This window comes from Monodelphis domestica, chromosome 6 (assembly GCF_027887165.1).
Source record: "Monodelphis domestica isolate mMonDom1 chromosome 6, mMonDom1.pri, whole genome shotgun sequence".
NCBI classification, from domain to species: Eukaryota; Metazoa; Chordata; class Mammalia; order Didelphimorphia; family Didelphidae; genus Monodelphis; species Monodelphis domestica.
The window spans coordinates 267,152,260-267,165,778 of record NC_077232.1 but is presented as its reverse complement, the minus strand read 5'-3'; the positions used below and the strand labels follow the sequence as shown (position 1 = coordinate 267,165,778).

Here is a 13,519-nt window from a genome sequence, read left to right as displayed (position 1 = left end):
AATGTTTTCAGTGTGCACAAAATGGAGGAAGATATGGGGAGAAGGATAGCAACACATTTTAGGTGAATTTGGGGCTGTCTAAACAACTAGAACCAAAGAATGTATTTTAATCCACAAATGACTGTCAATCTGGAGAGAGGTCTACAGTGCCGCCATGCAGGGCTGATTCTTTGGTACTATCCAACACGGTTTGTACCAGTGATTTGGATGAATGAAGATAGGTCAAATTTGTTTACCAAATTTTAACAAAATTGCTAGTTTGAGATGAATGAGGGAAAACTGTCAGAACAATAACAACAAAAAATCCTGACAAACTAGAAAGACAGATAAAACCTATGGCGAATGTAAAAATCTTTACTTGTATTTTAAAAAATCAACTAGAGAAACCCAGAATATAAGAGAATTCAGGGTTAGACTTCTAAAGCTAGGCTACTATAATACACTGCCTTTCATTATTATTATTATTATTATTAATGTTATTATTATTATTATTATTCACCTCATTCTTTTCATGTTTTCCAAAGAATTTCAGATAGGAACAATCCAGCAAAAAGATGAAGAACCACCATATCCTATTGTGGTCAGAGCACTTTCCTAACCCCTGGTCCTATGCTAATAAAATTGATGTTCCTTAAGATGTATTAAAGGGAACAGCTAAGTATCATAGTGGACCATGTGCCAACCCTGGAGTCAGGAGGACCTGGGTTCAAATCTGGTTTCAGATAATACCTAGCTGTGCAATCCTGGGTAAGTCACTCAACCCCTGTGTTGCTTAGCCCTTGCTGCTTTTTTGTCTTAGAATTGAAGGGTCATTTTCGATTTTAAAAGTGTTAAGAGCATCCTCCAGACATATTAAGCAGCTACAAGTAGCTTCAGTACCTCTCTGTTGTGGAACACAATGGGCGATTCAGGCCAGAGGTTTCACTCACCTGGATGAACTAAAGTTCTGTTGAATCTCTTTCTGCTGCTATAGCAATGACTCCTTTTGTTAACTATTCAATGACCAACAAGTATCTCATTTTGTTCCAGTATCAAACCTAAACTTCTAGGAGACTTGCCCAGGTCAGGCTCATCCAAGAACACCCATTATGATTATTTTTTATGTTTACTCTTCTATGGATTAATAATTAATAAAGCTTTTTGTAACTGAACAAAAGTATTGGGATTTGCTGGTTTATCTTATGGCATAAGCTGAAATCATCTTTGGAACAACTCTAGAAGCAGACGAGATAATGGGATGATGATGCACCTTATTCTGTTCTCAGGATTCTGATTTCTGCTAGACTTTATTTTTTGACAGTTTTTCATAGTAGTAGTTATTGCCATTGTATTTATGATTAATATTCTTCCTCAAGGAGTCAAATCACTCAGAGAGTCACAGTATAATAACACTAAAGGTGATATGCCTAAGTAAAGGTGAAGGATAAGGAAGAGATGATTCAGGGGAGCTCATTTTCTCATTTCAGCCAAAAGTATAAGTAATAGGGGTTTATGCATGTATTTTAAAAAAACACAAAAACTTTACCTTCTGTCTTAGAATCAATACTAAGGATTGGTTCCAAGGCAGAAGTGTGGTAAGGGCTGGGAAAAAGGGGTTAAGTGACTTGCTCAGGGTCACACAGCTAGGAAGTATCTGAGGTCACATTTGAATCCAGAATCTCCCATCTCCAGGACTAGGTCTCTATCTACTGAGCCACCTATCTGCCCCACTGTGTATGTATTCTTGCATCTCTGACCAGACTATACACCTTGGTTCTCCATTTCTCCTTCCCTCTGGACTTCCGACGAAGATCACCTCCATTTAATGCTTTTTTTCAATTTCTAACTTCCAACAGGGCAAAGGATCTACATTAGCATGACCCAATAAAGTTCCCTCCCTCTCTTTGGTTTGAAAAGCAGAATAAATTTACTGAATAGAAAAAATCATGATTTGGGAGGGGAATTGTATGGGCTTTCAATTAGACCAATTATTCAAAAACAACTACATGAATATAACTTGAAATGATTATTAAATCAATTATTCAAGCATTTGCCTTTAAATGTTCCTTTTTAATATTTAGATAAGATTGGATAACCCCAATGTAGTTATAAATTAATATGGATAGAAAAACTATACAATGAACTTCTGTGAAGAGTGTGAGAAGTCAGAGGTTACTTAATATCTCTGACAAGAAATTCCAGTATTGCATAAACATCAGAGAATGCAGTCAACCAGGCAGCTAGACTGTTTAATCATAGTGGAATTTTTGTTAAAAGGGACTCCAACATAATAAGAGTCCATTTATATTAGCAAAAGGTTCATGATTGTGCCCAAACTATAAGTGGGGAAAAATGACATGGTGAGATCCAGCAACATTATGCTAAAATAGTGTAAAGACACTAAAAGGTATTAACTAAGATGAAAAGCAATGACCCAAAATGGTCCCAAAAGACAGATGATGACTTTCCCACAGAAACTTTTAAGACCCAGGATTTATAGTAAAATGTAAGGAATGATCATGTCGTAAGTAAAACACTCACTCACGAATATTTGTTATACTTTCTATATGTTAAAGAGCAACTATTTTTGAACAGAAATAAGTAAAATACAATGTTGATGGCAACTAGTTAAATTTCGAGGCTTAGTGATAAGATATGAATCGTTTCTCTGACTCTGCTAACCAGTGGTCATTGCCACATGACCATGTATACTAATCACTAGGTTCATGTGGCAAAAGCTCATTCATAATCCATCATTGGTATCTGATCAATACATGCCACAACCACACTTGTGGCCAAATGGTTAACCTCTGGCTAACACCTAAGCCTTATCATCTTCCAGCAAAATCAGAACATTGATTTATTAATGTTATAAGAACTCTAAGCATTGGACAACTCTTTTGAACCCGGTTTGGTCCTTTTTTAAAAAAATAAGAAGTAAATTTTTTTTGTATGTAACTAATCAAAGAATTGTCAATGCCCTTACCTATCCTTTTGGTTTTCCCCTCATCCTTCTCACTTCCTCATAGCAGATGTCCCTTTTCTTTTTCCATCTCTGCCACCTCAATTGCATCGAACTCTCTCCCTTTCCAAACACCAAATATATTATCTATAAAAAATAGGAGAAACTTATCAGATGTAAATGATGAAGAAACATCATAGATTTAGAGCTGAAGGGAAGCTTAGAAGTCTAGTCTAGCCCACTCATTTTATAGATGAAGTTAAGTAATTTGCCCAAGATCAATAAGAAGGAAGTCTCAGTTTCTCAAAATTATTCATGCTCAAGAGAAGGGAAAACTGAAAGAAGGTCCTTGTTTGACTTAAGTACAAGGAACTATGGGATTTCAAGGGTCAGCAAGCCAACAGGAGAGGAATCTTGTATATAAAGAGACCTTCAATTTGAGCTGGAAATTTTACCCCCAAATCACCTGGTAATATAAAGCAGATATCCTCAAAGCCTTCAAATGAACATTTTATGGGAGGTTTGCAATTGGAAAGGAAATAGCTATATGCCAGTAGTTTCTCAACAAATACTCAATGACTGACATTTTTCAGTTACCATTCTGTAAGTGATCTGAACTGGTTAGAGTACATAACCAAGGTGTATATAGCATTTACTTCACCTAGATACATAAAAGTAAAACAAACATGCAGAATGAAGTGGAAGAAAAAACAAAATAATTGAGCCGAAAACAACATTGTAAAAACTTTGAGAGTCTTAAGAATATCAATCAATGAAATAGTCAACCATGACTCCAGAGAACCAACGATGAAGCAGATCACCACCTTCTGACAAAGAGGTAATGGATTTGGGATGCATAAAGAGAAATATATTTTTAGATTCAATAAATGCAGAAATGTGTTTTGTTTGACTATTCATATTTTGTTGCAAAGGTTTTGTTTTTTCCTTTCTTTTCCAGTCAATTGATAGAGCAGGGAAGGGTGGGAAAGTAAGAAAACAGATGTCAACTTAAAAAAGAAAATTTTTAAAAACAAAGCAAGTGAAAGTCCCTCTCATTTTTGCAGAGTTGGAGAACTCTGGGTGTGACACACTGCATTTATCATCAGACTCAGTTACTGTGTTGCTTAGTTTTACTAAACTGGTTTTTGTTTTCTTTCTTTTGCTTTCTTACAAGAGATGACTTTTTTTTTCTAACATTATAATGGCTTTTTTTTCATTGTACCTAATTTTAAAAATTTTAGTTGCCTTGAACACACATACACAATATATATCCTATAATATTATGAAATATTTTATATGATATAATAATATTATGGAACATTAAATTCTATTATACATGTTGCATATATAATATATTATTATGAAATATTATATTCTATATTTTCTAATATATTATGATTAACATATAATTATAATATAATTAATATATTCTATATTATTGTGTAATGTCACATAATATTCTATAATATCACATTATATATTCTATTATATTGTTACATAATATATCACATATAATATATCATGGGATATTAATATTAATAATCCAGTCTTGTGGAATGTTATATATTCTATAATATTATGAAATATATCATATATATTGGCTCAGGTTAATTAAAATAAAATTAATTAATTAATATAAATAAATAAAAACAAAAAGAAAGAAATGAAATGAAAATTAAATTAAAAATGAAATTTTAATTCCCTGGTTTAACACTGGGAACCAAAAATTTGTGTTAAAATATAAGCAAGAGTGTAGACTTACCTGAGGTCCATGTCTCCATCAACCCAGTAAGTGAAAATATTAGAGATTGTCCCCCCAGGGCTGCACCCCAGGATAAGAACAGCAATGGCTTGAATTGGTGGCAAAGAAAAGCTAATGGCCAAGAGGTAGGCTATGAAAGGCATCAGCCCATACTGGCAGAGTAGACCCACAGCAATCCCCCAGGGTCTCCTGATATGCAACCATAGCTTCTTGATGTCTACAGTACAGCCCAGAGAAAACATCACCAGTGCCATCATTACAGCCAAAACCACCATGAAAATAAGCTCCAGGTTCCCATGATTCTCCAAACCTCTTTCCATCTTCTCCTCTGTCAAGTTGTGAGGGCATGCTAAGCTGCTGGAACAGTTTACCATCTTCATCTTTTCATGAGTCTTATTTCAAAGTCTTATGAACAGCTTTGACCGATGATGGAACAGGTTCATCCTAAAACATTTCAGAAAGCTGGATGAATAACCCAATAGCCAGTCATGGAATGGCAATCCTGTAACTACTGGTTAGTAGTGACACACAGTGTGCAGCACATACAGTGTCATCTCAATCTGATCAATTTCTTCACGAGGGCAATTATGAAAATAATTATAATCAAGTGGGGGAAAAAAGAAAGTAAGTTTCTGTTGAGTTCTCCCTGTCAAAAATAAGCGAAACATCATGTAAGCAAGTAGTAAAAAGAGTCATTGTGTCACGGAATGACTTAGTCATGCTGTTAGCATTGTACTGAGTTGTGTTCTGGAAAAGCAGGTCAGCCTCCAGTTCATAATTCCGCCCACTTTTAAAGCTGTTTCAGAGAGACCAGGATGAACATTTTTTTGCATGGAAAATGAACTTTGGAAAATATGAAGGAAACTGCCAAAACCACACCCAACAGTCATGCCAGCTTTTGGAAGATGAAGACTGGGATAACACATGCTGCCAGGGCTTATGCTAATGGGTTTCTCAGAATTGCTTTTCTTCTCATTCTTTTTCATTACAATTGAGCTTCCTTAGGTTTCATTACACTGAGGTTCTTTACAAACTCAAGTAAGGGAGAGTCATATTTAATAATGAAAGAAATGTAAAATCAAGATACCAATAAAAATAAGACTAATTCAACAGTGCAAGTGAAAGTTATTTTCAAGGCAGCAGAGAATTTTCAATCTCAGCCAGAATCTTTTGGTTTTCTATAATTTGTATTCAAGAATGTTATGAAAGAGAGCAACTAAGGACAATGGTCTGATGCCTGTGGTAATTCAGTATTATGTAATAATAAAATGTATGTAGTTCCATTTTACAAAATATGGGGGGATGTTTTGGCTCAGAATATTAAAAAAGGAAATGTCTCTCCTTTGTAGAATAAATCCTGTTTTAAGAAAACAGTGGCAATTTACATCATTAAACTGTAATTGTTATTCGTAGGTTTTTATAGAACTGTAAGGTTTGCAGAGCATTTTATAAATATTCTCTAAAGTTATATCCACAACAGCTCTAAGAGGCAGATGTTATTATTCTCATTTTACAAATGAGGAAATTAGTGCACAGTGATTCACCCAGATAGCTGGGTGAAGTATTTGAATCTGAATTTGAACTCAAGACTTCCTGACTCCAAGTCTAGTCTTTCTCCACTATGGCATTTTGCTGGAATGTAATAAACACTTTCAACCAAGAGTTTGGAAAATATCTAAAAGGATGGGTCCCCCTCCAGGGACTTACATTCATATTTTAGCAAGGCATCAGTTTGAAAACAGATCAGGAAAAATGTGGTGCTGTGAAACTCATCTTCCAAATGTAATTACCACACCCTTCCTCCCTGGCAGCAGAAGGTTTTGTGTTTATGGAGCAAAGTTTAGCCAGAGACAGACACACCTTTTTGTTAAGGACAACTCCTAGGAGGAGTTTGGGTTTTTTAATTATCCTAGGCTTCTAGATTTAAAACTGGAAGAAACCTTGGACATCTTCTTGTTTCAATAGGGATTGACAAAGATAATCTCTAGTTTTACAGGGGAAGAAACTGAGGCCCAGAGATGTTAAGTCTAACAATTATAATTGTTTCTGGGGCCAGAGACTTCTTCCCTCCCTTGTTTGACCCTATCCGCGGTTCTCTTTTGACCCAGGTGTCAAGGAATGCAGTGAGTTCATTTGAGTTGTTTCAAGTACATGAACTGAGAGACCCAAGACCTCCTGACCTCTTGAAATCACAATATTACCTCCAAATGTCCAACCTCAAATCAAGGTTCAGTCAGTTTAATCAAGTAAAGAAAGGTAGTGGCAGCCAGAGGCCAAAGCTCAAGCATATGGCAGCAGTGGGCCTGGGTTGGGAAAGGGTCATTCTTCCCAGAGTTACATGATTCCCCTTTGGGGAGAAAGGAAGGACACAACATCTGAGACTATCCAAGGTTTATTTTTTCAAACAACAACAATTCACATTTTCTCCCTCTGACCTTCTCCCCCACCCCCACCCCCATTTATTTTCCTTTTGAAAGAAAAACCAAAACCCTTGCAACAAATATGCATAGTTAAGCAAAACAAATTCCATCCTTGACCATCCAAACAAAGCATCTCAGACTGCACGCCGAGTCCAACACCTCTGTATCACAGAGTGGGTAACCTGTTTCAGCAACAATTATCTAGAATCACAGCTGGGTTTTGTGTTGATCAGAATTTTTAAGATTTAAAAATTATCTTTACTGTATTATTAATAAACAATGGTATTTGTACTTATGTAAACAGCACTTTAAGATTTCCAAGGTCATGCTTGCACAATAATTCCGAGAATACTAGAATTAGTTACAGAGGCACTTTAGGACAACTCCGAGGAGGAGTTTGAGTTTTTTAAATGATCATAGTCTTCTAGACTTAAAAGTGGAAGAAACCTTAGACTGGTGTTTCAATAGGGACTGACAAAAGTAGTCCCTAATTTTACAGATGAGGAAACTGAGGTCCTTCTTAATTTTGCAAATAAGAAAACTGTGTTGTAATTTTTCCAATGGCACATAGATAACAATCAATTTACAAAGAAATTACTTGCCTAAAGTCATATGATTAGCAAATGTCAGAAATAACATTGGACATACATACACACACACCTTGATTTCCTGAATCTGCACTGGTGGGCAGCAAAGTGAATGGAAGATTGGACAACCTGACTCTTACTTCACCAGCCCTTCTCAGCTTTAGATTTCTCCTCCTTTTCATGGGGGATAATGAAAACCTGTAGACCAGCAGACCTGGCATGCCTTATAGAAAAGAGCCTAGTTAGTGTAATGATTAGAATGGGTTTGACTAAATTATAAGAGTTTAAAAAAAATGTTGTGATTGCCATGTATATAAATTAACCCTTAAATCACAAGACTATTAGTAGCTCTAATAGCTTTTTTAATCAGATAAAGATGAGAGGAAAATATAGAAAAGAGGTGAAGAATTTCCTAGCCTAACAATCCAAAGCCAAACAACTAAGTTTCTCCCTCCAAATCTCAGCCTCAGAAAACAACAATCCCTCCCCCACCGACCCCCCAGCTTCCTGCTGGGTCTCTCTTATAAATCCTTACTATACCTGTCACGGGCAAAGTCCACCCTTGCCCGAGACTCCAGAGTATCCCGATTGGTGGCAAACAGAAGACAACTTAATCATAACAGCCATGGGATTGCTTTGCATCTGACAGCTGCTCCACTTTCCCGATGTCTGATCTTTATTTTTATACCCATTCTCTTGGCACGCATATACACAAAATCAAAGAGAGATCATTGGAAAAGTGATACATCAACTTTTAACAAATCACTTGATTAGCATTCTATATTCTTGTATTGTGATTACAGACAGAATAAAGGTTGCACACAAGATAAATGATTTCTGTCACAGGTGGCTTAATTTTCTCATTACCCTGTGAGAAGTTTTGAATTTACAAACAATCAAGGAAAATTACGTATTGCTTTTAATAAAATGGAATAATTAATCAGCAGTTCTTAGAAGACAATTCAACAATCATATCATGGAGGCTGAGGGGTCTGGGAACCCAATTTAAATTTAGTCTGGTGGCTTCTAGGGAGTTACTGATTTATGTGATCGATTCACTGAGGCATACTGAAGCTTGATGTACTTGTATTTATGGCTTGGGCTTCTATGATTGATTTGTGTGCTGACTTCATGAGAATAGGCTTCTGTATGTGGGAAAGTATTTGGCTTGGCCTGTAGCTGTGGTTTTGCTGGGAATTATGTACCTAAGTAAACGTTAACCCATGATAGTCTTTTGGGATTGGGTTTAAGGGTCTGGTCTTTTGGTGATGTTTTGGAGAATTAGGGTACAGGTGTTTTGCTCTTGCATTATTTCTTTTGAGACTAAGGAAAATAATAATCATGTCAATTCATAGGTAAGGGGCATTGATGAAAGAAGTCATGTAAAAGGAGGTTGGGTGGGCAATCACATCTCACCAAGGACCACTCTGTGGTCTCCCCAGCTACCATGCATGACTCTGTCAAGGCATCGTGGTCTGATGGCTCCCAGCATATACCCACTAGCTCACTTACATCACTCTCCAGGAACCAATCCCAGTTCCACAACTAGCCTGGCACCACCGAGGGGGCCAATGCCTGTGGGATCAATTTTGTGGATGCTAATTGACCCAAATTCAAAACAAATGGAAAGGAAGTTCAAATCTCTGATTGATCAAATCAACACACAAATTCCCTTCTCACAATACCCCCCTGTGATTCTCCTGGGAGATGAGCATGTTGAAATCTCCCCAATTGAGGGGGAGATTAACATGCCTAGTCTCCCCAATGAATCATTTCAAATAATAAACCTATACCTCTAAGGATTCTCCCACTAAAGGTATATAAAACATTGCACTTTTTAAAAGGGGAAATTAAAGCAACCTAAGAATAAGAGGGAAATAGAAGAGAAAGAAAACAAAAGCAAAAATTAATAGATGCATTGACAAAAAGCCAAGTAAAGGACATTCTTCTTTGGCATAAGAATTTACATTCAAAATAAATGTGATCAACTCCCTTCAGTTCAGTTCATTCTGAATCTCTTGATGTAGCATGTGGTTTCTGCAGATATCTCCACAGCACCCTCTTGTAAGAGAGTAATACTGCAGAAAACCTGGAGAAACAGATGCAATGAATGAAAACTTGAAGATCCATCCATCAAGGAAATATTCCAGGGGAGAATGTGACCTGGAGAAGGTAGTTAAGCAGAGGGGCCCAAACTGCTTCTTGGGAACTCTTTTTCCTGAGACCTTTGGGAGGAAGAGCTGAGGAGATTTCTCTGCCTTTTTATTACTGATTTTCTCTGAAATATATTTGGAGTTTGTCTCTGAAGACCTCTGAAAACTGTTAACAACATCCCTCTTATAAGACTATATAATTTTATTTACTCATTTTAAGATTTACCCTAGATCAGGGAAATCCTAACCCTCTCTCCTATCCAACCTAATTTTCCCCTCCTTCCTTAAAATAAACCCCTGTTTCTAACAAATTTAGAGAGTGGGTTATCTTGTCAGATTTTCAGTCAACTTACTCATTCTGAATCCCTGCTTGACTCCATCCGAAGAGAATAACAGAAGTTGTAGGGGGGGAGAAGCAAGATTAGAGTCTGATTTCTCACTACCTTATTGCTCAGTGTGCTTGCTCAGCAACCCCATATTACCATAAACTACCTAACAAAACAACCACCTAATACACTCTTCAAAAGATTAGTCTTCCTGATTCAAGGCGTTGGTGAGCTTCTTCTCCTAAAATTCCTCCGAAAGATTTCAAACCCTGGATTTTAGGATGTTTATACAATCCTACCTCAGGAGGGTGCCAACCAACACCAGAATCATCCCATAATAATAATAAAATTATAAGCAAATAGAAATAAACAAACTCTCAACAAGTCCTTGGATCACTAACAAGACCCAATTAAAATGATTTATGTCCCACAAACCTACAGGACAAATACAGCAACACTGCACTTACCAAATGGCAGCCAGGACTACAGAAAATTGCCATATTATAAAAGCGAAAAAAGGAGTAGTTTCTGATTTAAAAGGGAAATATTATTCCCTGGTCTGATTTTACCTTCAATTTTAGGGATAAGGGAGCCAAAATGGCAGCCAAACTAAAGTACTTGTTGGAAAGTGGCACAAGGGAGTCCAGTGTTCCTTATTGTCAAACAGGCCACTGCTTTGAACCCAAAAAAACTCCTCTGTCTTAGCACAGATCCTCATCAATCCCATAGGGATTAGTGGGTTCCTTGACCTTGTTGTGCGTCTTGGCACTGTACAGTGGCTCTTTTGTGATCCCTTCTTTTGGAATCAGACAAAATTATTAATAAAAGTCCCATAAAATTTCACAATCAATGACAGATTTCTATAGTCTAAAGCTTTTAGGTATTCATTGATATTAGGGCTAATGAATATTATAAACTTATTCTTTAAAATAAAAAAAATAATACCAATTTCATGTTTAAGAAAAGTTTGAGTATTCTATTGCAAATAAAAGAAAAACAATAATAAAAATATTCAGGAATTCAATGTGTCAGCCAAAACAGTGTCCAACTTGTCTATTGTTATGCAAGGGTTAAAAGAAAGGGTTAAACAAGCTATATATAGAAATAAAAGGTTTATTTAACTAAAAGGGGAAAATGGAAGGGAATCAGGGAATAGCTTACTTCTAACCCCACGATAGATATTAAAACCTTATACTTTCTAAAATTATCTTAACCTAACTAGTTAAAGGAGTAATTAGTTAGTGAGGGATTTATAGGCACAAAAACAATGGGGCCCAAAGAAATTTCACAACCAAGAGCCTTTCTTTGATCCAGATAGCAGTCTCAGGATGAAGAGTCCTCAGAGAATTCAGGAGGGGAGGAGGATTAACACATACACTGTCCATCAGTGTGGGGTAATCATTCACTCAAACACCCCTTCCAGATGGTCCAATTTCCTGGCTGCTAGTGAAAAAAGCTTCTTTTTCCTCCAGAGTCCACCAACTCTCTCTCCAGTCCCAGTTCTGGGAGTTCTGAGTGGAATGTCAGTCTGTAGAGTCACATGCTGTCAGCTTGCCCTGTTATGCCCTGCTAGAAATCCCATACTATAGTATGGACTTTTCTAATGGCATTGTCTCCAGTCCAGGCATAAGAGAAGTGTATAAATAAAGACAATTAATAACAAGAAACAGTTACTCAGTGTGAATAGAATGTACCCATTTTACATGTGAGCAATGAATCTAGGTGTCCTTTTCTCTAATTTTAATAGCTATTGGAGTGGTTAACAGTACTTGAAATGGACCTTCCCAGGCAGGCTGAGTTCCTCCAGTGCACTAGAAGTTCTTGACTTACACCTTATCTCCTGGGTGAAGGCCATGGAGTGAGAAGTCTAGAGGTCCTGCTTGTACTACAGCTCCAAATTCATGGAGTTCTCACAGTTTGATTTGTAAGTCCTATACATACAAAGCAATAGAAGTAACCACCACCTTATCCCCAGTAATGATGTGTATGAAGGAGAAAAAGGCTTAGACTGTATGGGAGGATGTCCAAAAAGGATCTCAAATGGTGAGATTTGTAGATCTCCCCTGGGCCTGTTTCAAAGAATGAGTCTCAGTGTACAATTTTCCAATCATAGGCTTAAGGTCTCTATTCATTCTCTCAACTTGGCCTGAGCTCTGGGGATGATATAGTACATGGAATTTGGGAGTGATGCCCAAAAATAGAATAAATTTGAGACAAAAAAAAAGAGTCAGTAAAATGAGTTCCCCTGTCTGAATCAATACATACTGGCAGGCCAAAGTGAGGAATAATGTCTTGTAAGAGTACCTTGGCAGCAAAAGCTGTGGTGGCTCAATCACTAGGAAATGCTTCCAACCATCTGGTCAGCTAATCCACTATAAACAGGCAAAATTTATAATGTCCGGCCTTATGAATAGTAATAAAGTTAATTTGTAAATGCTCAAAAGGTGTGTAAGTCAAAGGATGACCACCAAAAGCTTTGCTTTGAAAAGCATGTTGGTTATAGGCTTGACAAGTGGGGCAGGATGCAGACACTTTAGAGGCTATGGTAGTTATACCAGGGTCTATCCATACTTTCTTAACAAAGTCTACAATGCCCTGGGTGCCAAAGTGACCATTCTTATGAACATATAAGCATATTTGGTGATAAAAAAAAAACTTCTAGGGAGTAGGGGCTTTCCTTCAGATGACATCCAGACTCCATTGATCTGCTTTGCTTTAAACTTTTGTTTCCACTTATTGGTTTCATGTTCATTATAAGAGAGTGATAAATTTAAGTTATTATTAGTCAAAGTTAAAATCAATTCTGATCCTTCTAAGGCAGCAAGCTGCCTGGTGGATTTCAAAGATGGGGGGCTTTTTCACCTCCTGACTATCTAAAAGAAGTACAGAGAACAAATTTAAGGATTCCTCAGGCAGTTTTAACAGTATAGAGCCATCTTGAGAGCATGTTATTGTAGCTCTAAGTTTGCATAAAAGATCTCTCCCTAACAAATTCATAACAGAACCAGGCATTAAAAGGAAAGAATGTTCTGCTCATAGGGGTCCCACAGACACCATTCAAGGGGAAAGTGTTGGGACTTTTAGAGATGTCCCTGATACATCTACTACATTTAAAGAGCCAATAGAATTGCATTCAGAATCAGGTTTACTCACCAATACTGATCTGGAAGCTCCAGTGTCTAAGAGTTAATCATAATACATGTTTCCAACCTTCAAAGTTACATGAGGTTCATTACTATGGGGGGGGGGGGGAATGGAATGGGATAATTGATGTTAAAACATCAGGGTTTGAAAAATCAAAGGTTTCACTCTCTGTTTCCAGTACCCTTT

General features: G+C 36.9%; 1 protein-coding gene across 1 annotated transcript in view; it reads right to left on the bottom strand.

Annotated features, from left to right (window-relative positions):
* Positions 1 to 5,454, bottom strand: part of SLC10A6 (solute carrier family 10 member 6) — a 34,209-nt gene extending 28,755 nt beyond the window's left edge. Inside the window, exon 1 of the mRNA XM_001370871.4 lies at positions 4,704 to 5,454. Within this exon, the coding sequence (XP_001370908.1) occupies positions 4,704 to 5,083 (380 nt within the window). The 5' untranslated portion in view covers positions 5,084 to 5,454. The remainder of the gene's footprint in view (positions 1 to 4,703) is intronic.
* Between the last annotated feature and the right edge of the window lie 8,065 nt (positions 5,455 to 13,519).